This window comes from Ambystoma mexicanum, chromosome 2q (assembly GCF_040938575.1).
Source record: "Ambystoma mexicanum isolate Mex_15411 chromosome 2q, UKY_AmexF1_1, whole genome shotgun sequence".
Taxonomy (NCBI): domain Eukaryota; kingdom Metazoa; phylum Chordata; class Amphibia; order Caudata; family Ambystomatidae; genus Ambystoma; species Ambystoma mexicanum.
The window spans coordinates 198,841,766-198,861,827 of NC_090924.1; the positions used below are offsets into that span (position 1 = coordinate 198,841,766).

Here is a 20,062-nt window from a genome sequence, read left to right on the forward strand (position 1 = left end):
CTGGCCTAACTTGGGCAATGAGCAAACAGGCTGCCATGGCAGGCACTCAAGAAAGAGGGCATAGTAACTTTCTCATTAAGGTCAAGTATGGCTGGGCTTCAATGGCAGTGGCCGGCATGAACCTCATGGTTCAGAACCAGTGCATCACGGGGGAGCTGCCTCACTGTATATTCATTAAAATCTAAAGTACGGCAAGTTCCTACGGCACTCTGAGGAGACCAGCTTTGGCATACTCGATTTTGGATGGCAGAAGTTCTGAAGACGCATCCATGTCCACTATTGCCTTAGGAAAGAACCCTGAAAAGGTCTCTGTTCCCATCGATGGAATTCCCTTTTCAGTGGGCGCGTCTTTAAAGGTGAGCCCATGCTGCCATTGCACTTCAGGGTTGGGCAATTTGCTTTTAAGTTGTATTTTCTGCCACACTTAATGGCAGGATTACTTACTTGATTATGCTCCTCCCAGCCATTTCATATGTTCATCTTTTGCAGAACGAGCATGTATGGCATTGCCTATTTCAACATAGGTGTACTGTTCAACCATGGCGCAAGTCGCCTGTGGATGCCATGCAGCAAAGTTGCATTGGGTCTTTGTGTGGCTGATCGGGTTGACTTATAAAGGGTGGCGTAGGAATAGAGTAGCACTTTTGACACCCAAGTCAGAGAATGTGTCAATTTGTCGAAATCACTGTGTCCTTGGTGTTTTTCTGATGCCATACATTCCCACTGTGCAGGATGCATGCTCCGTCCTGAAGCGGGCCACCAAGACATTTATAAAGAGCCTTTCGCCAAAAGCGCTATTACAAAAATGGTACAATGTACACGATCATGCAAAAAAACAGCTAGAAACAGAAAGTCACGAAGTAGAAAGAAGGGAGGGAAGATGAGTTTTCAGGTTAGATTGAAAAATACGAAAAGATGAAGAAGAGCGGATATTGAGAGGGAGAGAATTCCAGTGTTTAGGGGCTACGAGGGCAAAAGATCGGAAACGGGAAGAAGCACAGGGGGGTTCGGAGGCAGTGAGAAGAAGCAGATTCTGTGATCGGGGAGACCGAGCGGGAGAATAGAACGAGACTGGCGAAGAAAGATGAGGAGGCAAGCTGTGAGAAAATTTAAAAACAATAGAAAGCAAAAGGTAGAGAAGATGTGATTCAAAGGGAAGCAGTGAAATAGGCAGTAAAGAAGAGGTGATAGAGGAGCGAAGAGGTCCAGAGAAGAATATTCGTAGCAGCTTGCTGACGTAGGAATGTGTGTTCTGTGACAAGTCGTGCAAGCATCATGTCTTTTTTTCAGTGAAGTGTCACTTTAGCAAGTATTGATGCATATTTTACACCGTATCTCTGGCACTATTAGGGTGAAGAACCTGCAACGGCGTCATCTGCGGAAGGCAAGCATTCTCCTGGACAGGAACTCATTTGAAATGGTGAAAAGTCAAAATATCTACCTTCTCCCCCTCCCCATACGGATCCCATCTAGCCCTGCTGCTCCTGAACCCTACCGAAATCTGTGGCGCGTCCCCTGTTTGCGGCGCTCCCTTACTCCCCAGCTAGGATTGCACTTTGTAAATCCCATACGTATACATATCAAATATGTCCCAAAATGCCCACGAGCAAAGTGGTGTAGTGGTGAGAGGGAGGGTGATGGTAAGAGGCAGAAGATGGCGTGGGCGGAGGAGCTGCGCGCTCGTGCTGCACCCACTGAGCCATTGGTGGATTACACATTGTACAAAAGGAAAAAGTCGTGATTTTACATAGATCGCCAATTACATTAATAGGGGTCGATTTAAGTTTTTACTGAGTGCAATGTTTCTAATATAAAGTGAATATATTGATTTCAGAGTATCCAAGGTTGGTATATTAAGGTCAAAATTGCGACCTAGTAGAAATTTGCATTTGCATGGCTGCATATCAAAATCTCTCTCTCACACACACACACACACACACACTCACCTTTAACTTATGCATAAACATCCACCACCTATTAAATGCATTGCACACAGTGTACACATGTTAATCTGAGATCTGTTTACTCCCAATATAATAGGCCTAAAACCATGGAAAGTTGTGTTGATGCAGTATGTTTTCCAAACAAACAAAAAAGGACAATTCTGGCAGTGTGTAGTAAGGGCAGGTGGCATGGGAATGGCCACCACTACCACCTTTTCTATACCTCTCGATAGGTTTAACATGTTTCTGTGCCTGCTTTATTTTAACCGCCATCATTTGTTTCTTCGCCCCCGAACTCACAGCAGAAAGGCATTCCTTCGACAACAAAGACATTGAATAAAACAATATAAAGAGAATGTCAAATTTGATCAAAATGCTATTGTACAATGCATAGAAAGGATTGCCTCAAGGAAGGAACACAATGCCACCTAAAGTGAAGGTTATGCATAGGATTTTTTTTATTCAAAAAGGACATTGTGAAAACAGTGCCGATTAAATAAAAACAGCAAAGCACTTCATAAAATGAAAGAAAACACTGAATATGCAGGCTTTGAAATGCCCATAGTAGACAGGTGCGAACACATTTTGCAGGTCTGAAGGGGAGGAAAGCATCGGACCCCTCAGCTTTCACGATGTGGGGGTCTTTTAGAAATTAGGTGGGATCCGAGGGTCATGTGACCCGTGGGAGGACATTGAGCAGAACTAACCCACCTTTGCATCCCTCCCCTCCCCGGCTCTGTTTGGCACTAGACTTGCCCTCCCTCTTCTGTGAGAGGTCCTTGGTTTGCAGCAGGTCGGTCAGGAAATACCAGGAGTGCCTGAAGCCATTCAGCGGGTTGGCGTGACTGGTGGAACTGCTCCAAACACTCGACTCAAAGCCTGAAAATTGAGCACGATTAGCTCCAATAAAAGAAAAAATGCTCTCCATTACCGCTCCCCGGGCAACCTTTGTCTTCCTCGGCCTATGTAACTAAAGCAAACCACTTCCCTGATCTGCTCATAGAATGCACTTTTCTGGGCCTAGTCTGTGGGACATGTTGGGGCCTGCTGTACACTCGAGGTCCGTGCGACAAAAGGATAGGAAATCCATTTAGTATGGGATGTTGTAACTCTTAAGAGGTCCTTGAGTGTCAGGTGGTTCAATACATGATTTGGCTATGCATTGTTTGCAAGGCGCAAGCCCGCACACGCCTCCGTGAGACAATACCACAATCGCCCCTGTGGGTGAGCGAACGTTTGGTGCCTCTGTGTTTGTCCAGAGGTGTTCTATTGAATGATCTATGTTGACGATTTAGGTCAGTCTGTTGTGAAATGATGCCCAGCTTGTTAGTAACCACAATGTCATTAAATATTCAGTCTGATTTAATAAGTCACCCAGTTGCAATAACCGTATCACCCTCCCTGGACTGGCAACGGTTTCATGACTGCTGTCATGAGGAAATATACATTTTATACAAAGGTCTAGCTAGCTTTGAACATTAAAGACTGACTGCTACCCACTCATTGCACTGTACAGAATATTATATCCTTGACCACTGTATGAAAAATATTGAGGCCTGTTCGACGCAATTCAATGGCTACTGACGTTGTAAGGATAACTTCTCAAACGCTATATAAAGTTTTGGATTTCTGACATTAATAATTGATGCGTACAATGTGGAACATATTTTGTATTCTAGTCAAAATGTAGCCCCTCGCACGCTATACAAATATGCTCCCATCATAGGACAGCTGATATCCACATACAAACATGGGTATATCTGTATATACATACTCCTTTTACTGGCATGCACACACAACTGACCCATGCAATGGTGAAGGGACCACCATTGATATGTCTAAGCAAGTTACTGTAACATGTACTGCTACTACAGTATGTGGAAATGTAGTCATTTCTAGATGGTTTGTTTTGGACTACAACTCCCACCAGCTCCAGCCAGCATAATCCATGTTGAAGGATTGTGGGAGTTGTAGGCCAAAACATCTATAGGGTGACGGGTTGGCTACCCATTTTCATTAGGAGATCGGCTGGATATCAATCAAATGAGGCACTACATAATGTTGCACTGTGTTGCCCCGCAGCAGTCTTTGATGATGGCAATTCCTGCCTTGGCCACAGATGGTTTAACGGGCGGCAGATCTCCTTTCTTCTCTGGCGGAGCACCTGTGAGACACAAAACACAATCTGGTCAGGTATAGCAAGCTAGCAAAGACGGTCATTCTATAGGCGGGCTCGCTCTCTTGAAGACATGTTTTAATCTGTCATCATAATGCATTACACCATTTTCTGGTCAATGTGTCCTAAGCAAACTAAGGTCCTGTTGTCCCTGGGTGGGAATTAATTAAGCAATAATCACCCATTCCACGGGCTGGAACGGGTGATAACGGCCTGGGGCCAGAGTTAAAGGCCCGAGCTTACAGAAGGCCTATAAGGATAGTCTGTGGTGCCGTTATCACCTGTTCAAGCCTGTGGAACGGGTGATTATTGCTATTAGCACCCCGTGTTGCCAATTTGTCAACCCAGGGTGTTAAGACAAATGTACTTTCTTTCAATGAACAGGTCGCCTTGCAGCGTCCCGTTCATTTAAAGACAGTACTTTACACAAGATGGCGACCACAGAGCTGCAGGACAGGGGCTCCAAGTGGAGCCGCTCTTCCATTTCCATTGTGGCCCAGCAGGGGAGTCGGAGTCAAGCAGAGGCAGCAGGCGTCACTGCCGTATTAAGCAGGTAAGTGGCCCTGGGGGTTGGAGGGACAAGAAAATGAATGGGAATAGAGGGTGGGGGGAATATGGCGGATAGGGGTGGAGGAAGCGGCCATCAAATTGCTTGGAACACAGGATTAGATCCTCTGATTCAGGCCGCGATCCAAGCAACTTGATTGGTTGCTCCTCCCCTGGCCCTGGTGCTAATGTACCTCAAATGTGATAAGGTTTACGCGCTTTGAGACCACTGTGGTGGTGCTAATCATATTTTGTACACTATGAATTTGTAACAGGGACAGAATTGTTGGTACACAGGACACTGCAAAAAAATGACCATAGTGAAAATAAAAGTAGAACATCTTTTTGAAAATGAAGTAAGTCCATTATAGTGTTTGATACAGAAACATAAAATACATCAAAACAAAGATACCAATATTTCTGGCAAAGAGCAGTATGGATAAGAATAAGAGAAGGTGACAGTCCAACAAGTGCGTGGCTACATCCGGGGTAAATCGGTTCGATGGAAACAGGTGAGTACACAAGAAAGGGGGCAGTATTAAGGGCCAGGGAGGGTACGGAGAGCCTGACAATAATAAATCAATAATACGTTATGGGTTTGTGATTTCTACTGCGCACCGCTGCCATTTTCATGGTCTCCAGGTGGCATGGCATGGCAGATCTGGAAAAGGAGGGCTGGGAGGGCTTAGTGGTATAGAGAGGGAGACAGCTTTGGTGTGCTGTTAGTAGTGCGATGAATCAGGAATGAGACTTGGACACAAGGGGTTCCTGGTATTGGTAAAATACTTTAATTAAAATAAAAGGGGTTGGGGAAATGCCTCTCTGTCCCTGCCCTCGAGGTGTTTCCCTACCTAAAACCAAAATTAAAGGTCAGAATGTCCAAAGTAAAACCTCCCCATGTCCAAAGTACTAGGATGGCCCTCACTCGCTAACAAAATAAACTTTAAAGGTGAAGGGATCATGTCTTTGGCCTTGCATGATGAATAAATGTTCCAGGAGGATAGAGTTCCTTATCCCAGAGTGGTTCCCTTCCCCTGGATTTCTCTTCCTTCTGCTGTAGATTCAAAGATATCAGTTTCTTGTGTTTCACTTGTTCCACAACACAATCGAGCCACAAAAACAACTGGGGTCTTTGGCTTTTCCTCGTCAGAATAGCTGCTGTACTCTCCTGCCAGGTTTTACTACTGTTCTATTCTTGGTCTCCCACAACTTTTATACTAGTCCTGATTTCAGTTTGTCTTTGCCTGCTATACTCTCCTGCCAGGGCTTCCTCAAATGCGTTAACTTACAACTTTCACTTGCCTGGTGCACTCTCCTTCCAGGGCTTTTCTCGTGTGGGCTCTGCACGCATTCCCAAAAGTAAGACTGTCTTATGTTTACTTTATCTGACACTGGGTTTGCCTGGTATATTATCTTGCCAGGACCTTTCTCATGTTTATTGCATACAGCGTATGAGTTTGTATCCTTAGAAGTGCGCTATGACCACTGCATTTATGTGTGACGGCAAGCTGCGTTACTCATTCTGTCAGGTCCACCCATAAATACCTTGTAAAAGCAAAGCAAGAATTTGAGTGGATTTCGGTAATTCATGCTTGGATCAATAGTTATTTGGTATAAGATTAGTTCAATGTCCTCAATAAGAGTCATCCAATTTTTAGAGGGCAGAGCGCGGATTACCGAAATCCACTCAAATTCTTGTGTATTGCATACATTCATCACTATGAAAGTTCTTTGCTTTTGATCTATTTTCCCCTTTAAAGAAATGCTCATGGCATCTTTCTCTCTCATGTATTGCATGTGCTTTCTTGGCAGTAATTCACCTTTGGCAATATTGCCAATAAGTCCCTTTCTGGGACTCGCTGCCTCTTGCTGGCATGCTTATTGTCTCTCGTGGCAAGTCGATGCTGGGTCGTTTGATGATTCTTCCCATCTCGCCGCCTTCATTCGGCTTCTCTGGCGGTTGGTGCTGGGCTTTTCTGTTCTGTGCCGAGTGCCGGTAAGGCAAACAGTGTCTCGTAACACCTGAAAACGCCCAGGAGCCCTGTGTTGACTTCTGCTGTTCCTGCAGCAGTGTATTTTCCAGCTCAGTAAGCCTTCTTTCTCTTTCCTCATGAGCCGGTTGGCTCCGCAACATGTTCTTCAGCCCTTTAGTCTCTCGGTTCATCCTGAGAGAAGCAGCTTTCTCTCTCCAGCAGAAGCACGCTGCATTCAGCTGTAGCTGTGGTTTAAATCTCTGAGTTATAGGTAGAACTAGAGCGTAGCCTGTACTCTTTTCCGCTCTGCATCACTCAACAGTGAGTCTTCCTTGTCCCAGTATTCCCATGGTTATGGGAATGGTAGTCCATCTTTTTGTAAGACTTCTCAGAAGTCATTAAAGGCAGGTTGGTCTGAAAAACTTGTCAGAAGAGTCTGAGAAGATACTTTGATTAATCTTATGGAAGAGCCAGATCTTGATGGTTCACACGCAGATCTTGTTCAAAGGTCTTCAGTAACTTTTCTAGGGAAATGAGGGGCGGTGTAACAAAATGCCATGCGGGCATTGGGTATGGCTGGGGTGTCCTCAAGAGAGGAAGGGGAATACCATGCCTTGTTTGATGGTGTCTCACTACTCCCCCACAGGTTGTCTCCCCCCCCCCCATGTAATCCTCCCTCATTTGGCTGCCGCAGGCTCAGGATCAGGTAGTGGTAGTGTGCCATCCCCTGGCCACATGAGGAGAGGTCACCGCCAGGAAAGGACTGGTGACAACATCGGATTCATCACAGTAGCTTCAGTTCAGAAGAAATTGTCACTGTGCGCAGGGTTTGTGTTTAGTTGGTATGGGATAGGTGGTGTTCGAGTGTGTATGGGATGATGTGTGTGTAATGAGTTACATTTTCTCTAGTGTGTTGTGTTTAGTTGGGTGTTGCTGATGCAGGATATTGGAACATTTTTGTATGGTTTGTGATGTTAGTAGTCAGTGCCCTTCTGTGCTGTGGTTATGTTGGTCTGGCACATTCATATTCTTCTATGGTGGTTTGTGTTAACATGCTTTATTTCATTGGGGCATCCAGGTTACGGGTCATTGGGTTTTCAGTTGTTCTGGGTGTTTATCTTGTGTTGTGTTGGCTATTTCCCTTCAAAGATGTTTCCTGTTTAGCTCGCCAAGTAAAAGACACTTGTTTTAGCAATTTTCTGAATTTTAGGTGGGCTTCTGTTTTTTGTTTTGAGGATATGCAGGAGAATGCTGATCCACCAGGTTTCTGCTTTTGAGTATGTTTTGGTTTGAGTTGAATGTCGTTGCTGGCCCTTCATGTTCATCTTTAGTTTGTAGATGAAGATTTTTCCCTGTATGAATTCCACTCCTTGGCCGTGGACTGCTCTTTGGGTTATGCAGAGTGTTTTGAAGAACACTTTTTTTTTGGACTGTTGCCAAAGTAGGATCCTCTGTGCTGGTGTGATGTGTTCTCTCTTGGTCTGTGTGAGGAGTAGTCTTGCTGCTGTGTTCTGTATTCACTGTCGTTTTTTGGTAAGGTATTCAGCATTCGGAGATGGATGCTGCTGGCATGGTGATGAAAGGTAGTATATTTCTACAAAGGTAGTATATGCCTGATTTATCTGTAGGTGGGACAAGCACTTTTTTGCTACTGCGTTGTCTTGCGGTTTGAATGTTTAGTCATTGTTCATTAATATTCAGAGGTTTTTAACCACTTTGGAAGGTTTCAGTCGATTTACCATTTTGGTAGGAAAGGGCATGTGGTGTTGGTTCGACGTGTTGTTGGGCGTGAATATTATTTCTCTTTTGTCTGGGTTGTTTAAGGCTGTTGGTACTCATCCAATGGTTTAATTCTGTTAGGAAGTTAATACGGCTTGTTCTCCACTAGGGTTTATTTTGTAGATTTGTCTGTCATCTGTGTAGTTGTGGCAAGTGATGAGACCATGTCTTTTGATGAGAGCGGTCATGTAGATGTTGAAGAGCAGTGGTGAGAGTGATAAGCCTTGTTGAACTCCACGGCTGTTGTGCAAGGTGCTGAGTTTGAAGGGGGATTAGCCACGTTGTTCCTATTCTTTATGTTAGAAAGGATTTTAACCATAGTAACGCTGTGTTGCCGATTCCAATTTCTTCGAGTCTGTTGATGAGTGTTTCATGGTGCACTGTGCTTAATGCTGCTGATCTAGTAAGATTAGTGCCAATGTGATGCTGGAGTCCAAGTTGGTTTTTAGATTATACCCTATGGATAGTAATGCTGTTTCCGTTCCTCTCATGGGTCTGAAGCCAACTTGTGTCTGGTCTAGTATACAATTGTTTTCTACGAGTTCCAGGATTTGTTCGTAGACTTAGCTTTCTGGGTGTTTTGCCCGGTACAGGATGATTGAAATTGGTCTGTAGTTAAGTCTTCTGCGTTTCCCGAATGTGTCTTTAAGGAGTGGCTTGATGTATGCCAATTTGAAGGCTCATGGCACATTTCCTTTTTCTAGTGAATTGTTGACAAGTTTGCAGAAGTATTCTGCAGGTGTTTTTTGGGTGCGGATGGTCTTTATATGCCTGGTGGGCAAGGATCTGCTAGGGATATGGCTCTGTTGCTTTTATTCACTATGCTCGTGACTTTTAGGGGAGTTTGGGGTGTTTTTGGGCATGCTCTTAATGACTCACTGGATGGTTAAGATTTTGTTTTGGAAGTGGACTGCAAGGTCATCGCACAGTTTTTGAGAGTGTGTGGGTGTATTGCAGGAAGTTGGGTTTCTTAGTTCGTTGATGATGTTGAACATCTCTTTCTGGGTGTTGCTTGCGTATGTGATACGTTTGTTGTCATATTTTATTTTGCTTTGACTACTTCAGCTGTATCGTATGTGTCTTCGGTCTGTGATTTTCTTTTTTCTGTTGATCGTAGTTTTTCATCCATTCTTATTCTAGTTTCCTGTTCGTTTTCTTCAGGGCTTTGAGGTGCGGTGTGAACCACCTCGTCATTGTTTTTAGTGAGAGGGTGAATGGTTTTTCTGGTGCATTGGCATCTAGTGTTTTTTTTATTCATTTTTGGATTGTCTCAGTTCTTTCTTCCATTTTGGATGAGTTCAAGACTGTGATTGATGATTCAGTGCATTCCAGTCTGGTGTTTAATTCTGCACAATTCATGGATTTTCAGTTTCTTTCTTGAATTGGAGGAGTTATTGGGAGGTTAGTTAGTATTCGCATTGGCGGGTGGATCACAAAGGGTATTCTGAGGTGGTCACTGCAGAGGATCTGCATCGGGGGTGCAGTTGTGACCAGGTTTCATTTGCAAAAGATTGTATCTAGGGTGTGCCCTGCTGTGTGTGTTACTCCTTTTACCAATTGTTGTAGATGAATCGCTGCTAGTTGATTTGTTAGTGTTTTAGGTAAATTGGCATTTTCTTCTTCAAACCAGATGTTGAAGTCTCCTATTATGACCAGGTGGTCCTATTTTATGGTGATGATGCGATGGCATCCACAAGTGTGTCCTTGAAAGTAGGCATATATATCTGTTGTCTGTGGATGAGTAGGAATGAAAAGTTGGCTCGGTAGTTTAAGGCTAAGTGCAGAAGGAGTGATTCACAGTTCGGGGTGCTTAGTAGTGGTGCTGTCTTCAGGTGAACTTTATATGCAATGACAAGACCTCCTCTTTTTCATTTTCTGTTTGTTTCAATTTGAAGTTGTTGGGTGGGGATTCATGTGCGACTACCTTGAAGTTAGCCAGGTTTCAGTGAGGAATAGGATGTCTGTTCCTTCCTCACTTAGGAATTATTGTATCTATGTGCAGTGTTTTGAACCTAAGCTAGGTTTCAGTGTTATCTTTTTGTTTTGTGGGTTTTGTTTGTCTTTTGAAGGTGGCGTTGGTAATTTTAGTTGGTATTGATTCTGCTATGGCAGTTTTTCTAAAGTCCACTTATTGTAAGACTTTGTAAAACTATCCCCTTGGTATACAGGCCCCAACTTCTAATATAAGTCTGTACTTCTCAAGGTTCTGCTAGTATGGCAGAGCAGCCAGGCTTATCTTAGGAGGGAGATGTGAGCGGCAGGTAAGTACAAAGAAATAATTATATACATAGGCAGTCCCAAATAAACACTTACACACTTGTAGTTATAGTAAAATAGATATTTATTTTATATACATATGGTTAAAGTTAAATCTCAGGTAAGTACTATTTTAAACTAAGCAACACACTATAAAACCAATGCAATACTTCAGGTGAGTAAATTATAAGTTAAGACTTGTACAGGTAATGAATACAGTTCAAGGTAAATAAAATCACTTGTTAAAGCAACTAAGAAAATGTTCTGTTGTAGGAATAAAAGGTTAAGCAACACTAACAATTGCAGGTCAGTACTTCAAAAGACTTATTTCATTTTTCAGAGGTCTTAAGGCTTGCTTTAGCAGTCCATCCCTATCTAGGTATGAGTTATTCAGAGTCAGATTAGAGGTAAAGCAGATACAGAAAAGGCAAAGTTCCAGAGGATTCTTCAATTATAAGTAAGTACACAGTCTTTGTTGGTTCAAAAAGGTTTCAAGGACCTTGAAAAATGCTCCCTATATTTTGGCGCACAAGTGTTATGCCTGGGCGAACATTATGGGTGAACAGCCAAACACCAGAACCAGCACTCCAGCAACAAAGGTGTGACAAAAAGGTTCTAGGTAATGTGAGAAACCAAAGGGTGTCTCACCCCACTAGTGACTGGGCATCTCTCTTGCAGATGGTCAGGGCATGGGCATCGCCTTTGGATCCAGACCCTGGAAGTGGGCCAGTGCGGGGAGGATGACCTGGGTGAGGGGTCTTTGGGTAGTGGGGGTGAGGCCGCTGATGGTGAGACACTGTATTCCCTCTTTTTTGTACACCTAATCCATCCTATTGTTTAGGATTCAGTGATGTCCAAACCCCCACCCCCTCTTTCTACACAAACACTGGGCCGAGAAAGAGGGTGACTGGGAGTAACAAGACTAAGTTTCATGGCACAGTAGTTGAAGGACCCGAAGAAAATGGAGCTGCCCAGGGAAACCAAAGATGGCCAATCTAAAGAGGGGTCTCAACCACTATCCTGGCCAATGTTACCAGAAATAATTATGCAAGTCTGCCAGAAGCTGGGGGTAGCACAGGCATCTCTTTAGTAGTAAAAATCTAAAAATTACTAGTTGGAACACATGAGGCTCCAGCTCATTTAGAAACAACGAAATGAGAGCTTTGTTTTTCGGGGAGAGTGACTTGATTCTATTACAAGAAACCTGGCTAGTTAACACACAAGAACTCGAGGGTTTCAACTTGGCAATTCAACCAGCATATAGTAAAGCCAAGGGTCAACCAATGGGGGGTTTATTGATTGCTTGTAGAAGGGCTTTATTTAATGAAATAATAGCAATACCCTACAAACAAGAAGGAATCTGTATGGTAAGAGCAGTCACTCTCCCCGGTAATGCATAATCTAAGGAGATGATAATTATAAATTTATATTGGAACCCGGCCAGGGAATAATTATTGGAATTCCTAGAATCGATCTCGGTAGTCCTCAGCGATATTAGGATTACCTACCCCGGGGCTTTCATGTTAGTTGCAGGAGACCTAAATTCTCAATGCCTAAAAATTAAACATAGAGGTGGCAAGGGGAAAATGAAAGAAATACCAATCAATGGTAGAAAGTGGTTAGATTTCTTTGACAAATGGGATTTAAAACTTCTAAATGGATCGGTAGAAGGGGACGTTCCGCCCGCCACCACTTGGGGGAGGGGAGGACACAGAGTCAATATTGGACTATGTCTTCCTATCCACAAACTGGTTTGGGAAATGTAAACATTTTTCCGTCAAAGATGGGGGTACAAGTGACCACAAGTGATTGGTAACACAAATCAGTTGGAGCTGTAGGGATACAATAGAGGTATGGGATAATCGAGTAGTTGTAAATGCCAAGAAAAATCGCCTGGTTAAATATCAGAAAGAAGGCGCTCGTCTAAATGATGGTCTGGACCGACTCCATAATTGCGATATCCCTGAAGTGGTATATCAAAACTGTATGCCGCTTACTTTCCACAACTTCATATGGTCAATTTATTGCCCAAAGATCATTCAAAAGGGTCATCAGCAAACCCATAATCATCATTTTGATGAAGCAATATGGGCAAAAAAATGTGAGACACAGAGACAACTAAGACTAGCAAGAAAGATGGCAAGAAGTAAATTAGATCATGCAGTGGAGACAAAAAAAAATAAAAACAACTTTAGGAGTTGGTCCAGACATCATAGAGAAGAGCTGTGGCAAAATGATGGAGAAGAAATGTTGCGTGCTTTGCAAAACAACTCATCACGCAACTTTTGGTCTCTTATCAACCCACTCAAAATTGATCAAGATATAGCTCATACAAATATTGTACCAGAATAGAGTTGGTTGACCCATTTCGGTGATAAATACCATAAACCACATGGAGGGCCGATTTTTGAGGGTGGTGGTTGAACTTCGATCAATAGAGAGGACGTCCTGAACTTGATCAATAAATCCTCTGCGTCCAGATCTGCGGGTCCTAATGGCCTCACCTATCAAGTCTTCAAAGGAAATGGGATGTTGTGGGCAGAAATCCTGTAAACATTATTTAGGGGAGTGATAGACAATAGATCGATTCCCCCCTCCTGGAGGTCGGCAATCATAGTCCCTATCTTCAAGAAGGGAGATCGTAGAAATCCAATAAGTTACAGGCCAATTACATTGTTGGATGTGGAGAGTAAGCTGTTCACTAGTTTAGTACTAAGAGAATTGGAAACCTGGGCAAAAGAGAATAACATAATTCCCAAACAACAAACAGGGTTTAGGAGAGGTCACTCCACATCCTTGAATGGTATTATACTAGCCTCCCTAACAAACCATAAAGATAAAAAAAACGTAGGTAGACTTTACGGTGCGTTTGTCGACCTGTCTAGCGCCGTTGACATGGTGAATCGGGATAAGCTCTGGCTCAAGATGGAGCAGAAAGGGGCTCCGAAAACACTGATAAACATTCTAGTAAACCTTCACGATGGAAATTCAGCTAGAGTAAGACTCAATCTAGCGGGACACCTGTCAGATTATATAAGTATAAATAGGGGAGTAAGACAAGGGTGTATGGTGGCACCAATTCTTTTCAAGTTTTATCTGGGAGACTTTGGACAGTTTATAGAGTCCACAGCACTGGCGAGCACTAAGGTGGGCTCATTATCCATTAAATGGCTTATGTACGCAGACGACATTGTCCTACTAGATAGGACTCCTGTCGGTCTGCAAAGATTGCTGAATGCACTTGATTTGTACATGGAAGTAAATGATTTGGTGGTAAACACAGAGAAATCAAGGGTTATAGCCTTTGGGAGCAAGGGCATTAAAGGAGCAAGATATCCTTGGTCAATAGGTGGTCGTTTGATTCCTGCGGTAAAAGAAGTTGTGTATCTTGGCGTTATTTTGCATGCGGTCCCTACAGTTGGGACACAGTATGGAGAACTAATGGCCAAATGCACACAACTAATAGCACAAATGAGGAAGATTTTGAATTTGTATGGTACATATTCAGTCATGCCAATAATTAAGTTTTACGTGGCAAAAATTATTCCTGTTCTACTATATGGAATCGAGGCAAAACCGTTACTATGGTCAGTAGATTGGCAAAAACTTGAGTTACATCTGGAAGCAGGTACTAGGTTTTCCCAGAGGCCTGCAGACGGCCACACTCAGATATAAATTAGGATTAAAATCTCTTAAGATTGCAGCGGAGTGGAAATTACTTTCCCTATATAGGTCAATTCTGGCGCCATTGCCTATTACATTGTACGAAGATCTTCTAGATAACTTGAATTCAGATACCTCCATAACTTTGAGAGAATTTAGACAGTTGGCTGATAATCTATTATCTACTGTGAACAAGACAAACACACATTGATCACAAACTCACTGAAGGTCAAGAAAGCCCTAACAATAAGAGATTGGATCACTACATCAGATACGGTGAGTTCTTCTTCCATCCCCACATCTTTTTTTAAGTATGGGAAAAAGCAGGGTTTTGTTCCTAGGTATCTGACGAAGTTCCCAGATGTGAAAGGAAGGCAGAATTTCTTGCGGGTACGCCTGAATTTGATCAAGACGGGCGCAGTATTGACTAAATGGGGTCTCACAGAAGCAAATAGGAGTCTATATATGGAATGCTCAGACCCAAGTAAACAAACGCTTGAGCACTTATTGAGATTCTGCAAAGGTACCTGGGACACAAGGGTTAAATACCTGGGTGATTCAGTTGGGTCATTCGACCGGTTGTCATCAAGTGCCTTTTGGGAAAGAATGATTGCCGGCCATGAAACCAAATTTACATTAAATGTAATAAGAGTACTGCAATATACAGGTTTCATTCCACAAAAATATTGGTAATTCAATTGTTGCAGTGGATAGGAGACGTGTTTGTATGTTTTTTACTTTTTTTTTTTTTTTAAATGTATTAATTATTTATTTGTAGTTTAGACAAAACAGCAAAGAGCAAGCAATGGAATTAAAACAATATAAAGGCACCCATATAATAGAGCACATATTTACAAACAATGAACTAGTACATGTTTAGAAACTCATCCCAGATCTTAGCATACAAGCCAAGCTTCTTTTGTTTCCTGTAGATTATCCTTTCCATACTGGCAAGACAATTCATCTCCTCAATCCACTCCACAACCGTTGGTGCTGTTCGAGACTTCCAACTCCTCAGTATCATCCTCTTGCACACACAAGCCCCCCTGAATAGAAGTTTTCTCTGAGAGACTGAAAGATCTTCAAGTAGATCGTCACAACCCAAGACCATCGTTTTGAAATCTAGAGCAATATCGCGATGTAAAAACCGTAGGCATATGTTACACACATCTTGCCACAATCCACGGACACGTATACAGTCCCATATCATATGTTCTAAGATTCCCACTCCATTTCCACAGCTCCAGCAGTCATCCGAATCCAACATACCTCTCATCTTCAATCTCTCCGGGCTCCAATACACTCTGTTGAGGATTTTAATTTGCCTTGAACGTTCTTCTAAGTTAATCGAGCAAAGTTTAACGTTAGCACACATCACCATCCACATCTCAGAAGAAATCTCACTATCTAACCTCCTGCCCCACTCTGCTCTTAGGCCTATATTCTCTCTATAATTGGACACAATCCAGTTGTACATTCTGCTGGCAATGGAACCGCCACCTGGTTCACTTTTCTGTAAAAAGAGGTCCACAATAGTATCTCCTTGCCCATCCATCTCTTTTATACATCTTTTTAATTTCCTGAAATCACCACTGGAATAGCCGGCTATAGTAAATTTGGCACATAATTCCTCCCCCTCAACCCATCTACCTTCCTTATGAACATCACCAATCCAATGTATTCCACTGAGGGACCATTCCGGCCAAAAACAAAAAAGGTTTACCCCTCTCAACTATTCCCGGATTCAACCAAATAGAAGTATGGGAAGTTTTCAAAGCCTCTGAGCCCAGCATTTTATGTATATTATTCCAAGTGTCCCTCAAGAACACAGTCAATTGAACAGTGCCTATTCGTGGCCGTGAGGATAGCCTTTGGGTGAAGTGGACCCAATAGACTTGCCTCTACCACAGCCCACCTATCCGGTGATTCCTCCAAGAATGGGTTAACAAAGCGGCTAGAAAAGGCCAGATGGTAAGCTCTAAAATTTGGCACACCAAGTCCTCCTTTTTCCATGGGCAATTGCAACTTCCATAACTGCAGTCTTGGTGGCTTATCATCCCAAAGAAATGATTGCAGCAAGCCATCAATTTTCTTCCAATAGAACTGACTTATTTTCATTGGAAGCATGCCCAATATATAATTAATTTACGGAACTGCAGTCATCTTCACAGCGTTAACTTTGCCCCAAAGCGATAATCGTAATAAAGACCATCTCTGAACACTCATTTTCAGGTCCATACATACATCCTTCATGTTCTCTCCCACCACATCTTCTATCGCAGGGGTTAGCCAAACACCCAAATATCTCAATTTTTTGGCACTCCACTGAAAACCCCAGTCAGATACCAAACGTTTATCACAATGTCGTGTAATGGGTAAGACCTCGGATTTAGACCAGTTAGTTTGGTACCCCGCAACACCATAAAACCTGTCCAATAGACTCATCAGATTAGGCAATGACGTAGCCAAATCCTTCAATACCACCAGCAAATCGTCCGCATACAACCATACCTTTTGTTCAGCACCCCGGAAGTTCAGCCCTCGTATCCCAGCATTACACCTTAAGGCAATCGCCTGCGGCTCAATGGCCAAAACAAATAACAGTGGCGATAGCGGGCACCCCTGTCTTGTACCTCTATGTAGCTGAATAGAAGTCGACAATTGTCCATTCCTTTTGACATTGGCTGTTGGACACGCATACAACAGGGTAATCCACGAAATGCATTCCTCACCTAAGTTCATAGCACGCAAGACAGAAAACAGATACTGCCAGTTCACCCGGTCAAATGCTTTTTCAGCATCATTGAATCTCGGGCCTGCGCCATTCACAACAATAGATTTCTAACATTACTAGAAGTCCTACGTCCATGAACAAAACCAGATTGATCAGCGTGTACCAGTTTTTCAAGCAATTTTTCTATACGAACAGCTAATAATTTTGCCAATATTTTGTTGTCCGTATTTAACAAGCTTATCGGCCGACTGCTAGTACTTGTAGTTCCCTTTGTTACTCGTACAGTTCAATATCTCAGTATCAGGAACTTCTGTGCTAAAGTCTCTTTGCCATTCAAAGTCTCTTACTGCAGAGGGTCTGATGTAGCAAACAAAACACAAAAGTTCCTTTCCTTTGTCAAGATTCTCATATTCATAAGTTCACGATTCGTGTCCCTCCTTTGGGCTCGGACCATGGATCCCCCTCCTCTGGCTCAGATCCCGTTTCATACAATGTTCACAATTTGGTCTCTTTCATCCAGGCTCGGGCCATGGATCCCCCTCTTCCAGGCTCAGATCCTTTTTGACATCAGAATTGGAGACTTTCGACTATTCGCAGCATTTTGCTTGACCCGTCACAGGACCACTTTGATTTATAATTCATGACAACTCTTTAACTTCTGCCACTTCTCAGCTGGATACCTTATAGAGACCTTTGATTGGGCACACACGAGGTGCCGGACCACTCTCACAGCTTTGCTCTTTGGACTACAAGTCCCAGAATGCAAATTCAAGGTTTTGTTCCCACTTCACCAGCAACATGCACTTCTGGGACATAAATAAAGTTCTTGACACAACAGTTTATCCTGCCTTAGCTTCCCTCGAGTCAAAGGGTCTCTATCTTTAGCCCTCAGTGATGAGGTGTTAGCAGGTCCTCAATTGGGATTCACTTGAAGTCAGGGTCCCAGCACCTGCCCCTCAACTACCTGGGTTTCTGGAACTCACTCAGGAAGCAAGCACTGGTTTAAACTCTACCAGAAATCTGAGCTGGAGTTTTGGTTCCCTGGGGCACGGCTTACCTGCCACACTGTGCCAGGGTGGCTGACCTTTTATACTCTTTGAAAGAGTTGACTGGAGTCAGGTGTGAGTAGTAGTCCCTCCCTGAATGACTCTGCCTGACCTCATTATCAGGACAACATGGAGACTGCCCATAGGAATCCATTACCCATTGATTCTTATGGGTAATCCTCATGACTCCCATCTGCCTTTCTTCATCCGAGTAGTTGGACTTCTAGAATGGAAGTAGGGATTGTGGTAGTTGTAGGTTTTCCTGGAGATCATGGAAACATAATGTAGATTTTTGTCCGGATGAAGGGGGTAAATGTATTGATAGGTAAATGGATTTTCTATTGGGTTTTAATTTCCGTGGTCATTTTCTCCTTTTTCTTACAGAAAGGTACTGGGATATGATGGAACTCTGCTGAAAATATACCATGACAACTGAGGGGATGTCAGATTGGAGTGTATCGGAATGAAAGGAATACCATGTCTCACCAGAGGGCGTGTCTCCCCTAGTCCCCAAGGACCCCCTGCCCAGGTGTTCCTGCCTTGCCCGTCTCCCCCCCAGGGTTGGGATCCAAGAGCGATGGCCCTCCTCTGGCCACCTGAACAAAGGATCCCTGGGAATAGACTGGGAGAAACGCCTCCGCTTTCTCACAGACGTCAGCAACGCTCCCGAGTGAATGGTAGAGTTGGGGAGGCAAGGCCAATCTTGTGGTACTAACCTTAACTCGTGACTTGGAAAACTGTAAAGACAAGAAAAGAACAGACACAGCCTGTGAGTTGACAAGTGACCTGAGAGTGTGTTAAGGAAAGATTGAAGTGGCAACATTATATCGCAAGTGAAGGCTACACGAATGTGGATGATACGCGAAGAAAGGCAGACCTGTGAATGTACTTTGAAGTTAGGACAGCTGTGAAAACAGCAATACTGAGTAACAGAGTGGTCCGGCGAAAGGAAGTAGCCCACACGAAAGTCTCTGTGAAATGTGGATTGTTTATAGCAATAAAGTAAGTGAACATTAAAAGCAAAGTAATCAAAATTAACCCTGAGAGAAGGGGACAGTAAAAAGCTGAACATTGAACTTTGGGTCAAAGTGGTACTGCGGAGGTCTGTATGATATGCTATGGCATTTATAATGCGCCTATAGACAAGTGTAGAGAAAGCCACGCACATTCTAAAGTCTTCGACAACCAGAAACGGTCTGAGCCCGACTGAGTGAGACCCGAAGTCTAATAGGTTTGGGGAAGAGAGCACCACTGCAAGAATTGTTGAACTTTTATTGTGAAAGGCCTGAGTCCGACGGAGGGTGACCATTGTGAACATTTTGTTAAAGGTCTTAGCCCGACAGAGGGGACCAAAGTGAACTTTTGTTTTGGAGAGGTCTGAGCCCGGCAGGGGAGGGACTGACGTGAACTCTTTGTTAAACGTTGTTTGGAAGACCTGAAAGAGAGACTTTAATGTGGAAGGCCAGGTGAGCCTCGGTCCACGTTCGGAACTGTTGATGACCCAAGCCAGAGTGTGTCATGATGCCTACGAGGACCGACTTAATCTGTGCTGTCTAACGTGGGGAGAAGAGTTGACTCAGCCACATTTATTCATTGTATTTTTAACACTGATTTTCCTTTACAAAAATATCACCTTTCATACACTTTTTGTACAAGAGATAGGGAAGGCATTAGGTTTTGTTAGCAAAGGCCATTTTGATTTGATGCACGCTATTAGGACTGTTTTATTTACTATTTGATGGTCGAGACTACTCCCATCCTAGTTATAGGACAACGTAGGAGTTTTTCCGAACCCAGAAACTTTAATTAAGGTTTTACAAATTGTACCTTTTGTGTCAGTGTCATACTTGTGATACCATGACTCCCCTACAGTAAGTATTACCCTGAGCCCCACCTTAGGAGGGATGAAGAAATTGCAGCTGGACTCCCTCACGATTGTTATTGTT

General features: G+C 43.3%; 1 protein-coding gene across 2 annotated transcripts in view; it reads right to left on the reverse strand.

The window, feature by feature from the left end:
* Positions 1–2,377: 2,377 nt before the first annotated feature.
* Positions 2,378–20,062, reverse strand: part of BMERB1 (bMERB domain containing 1) — a 1,034,991-nt gene continuing 1,017,306 nt past the window's right edge. For both annotated transcript variants that reach the window (XM_069647125.1, XM_069647126.1), the window contains exon 6: positions 2,378–4,107. In XM_069647125.1, the coding sequence (XP_069503226.1) occupies positions 3,995–4,107 (113 nt within the window). In that variant the 3' untranslated portion in view covers positions 2,378–3,994. The remainder of the gene's footprint in view (positions 4,108–20,062) is intronic.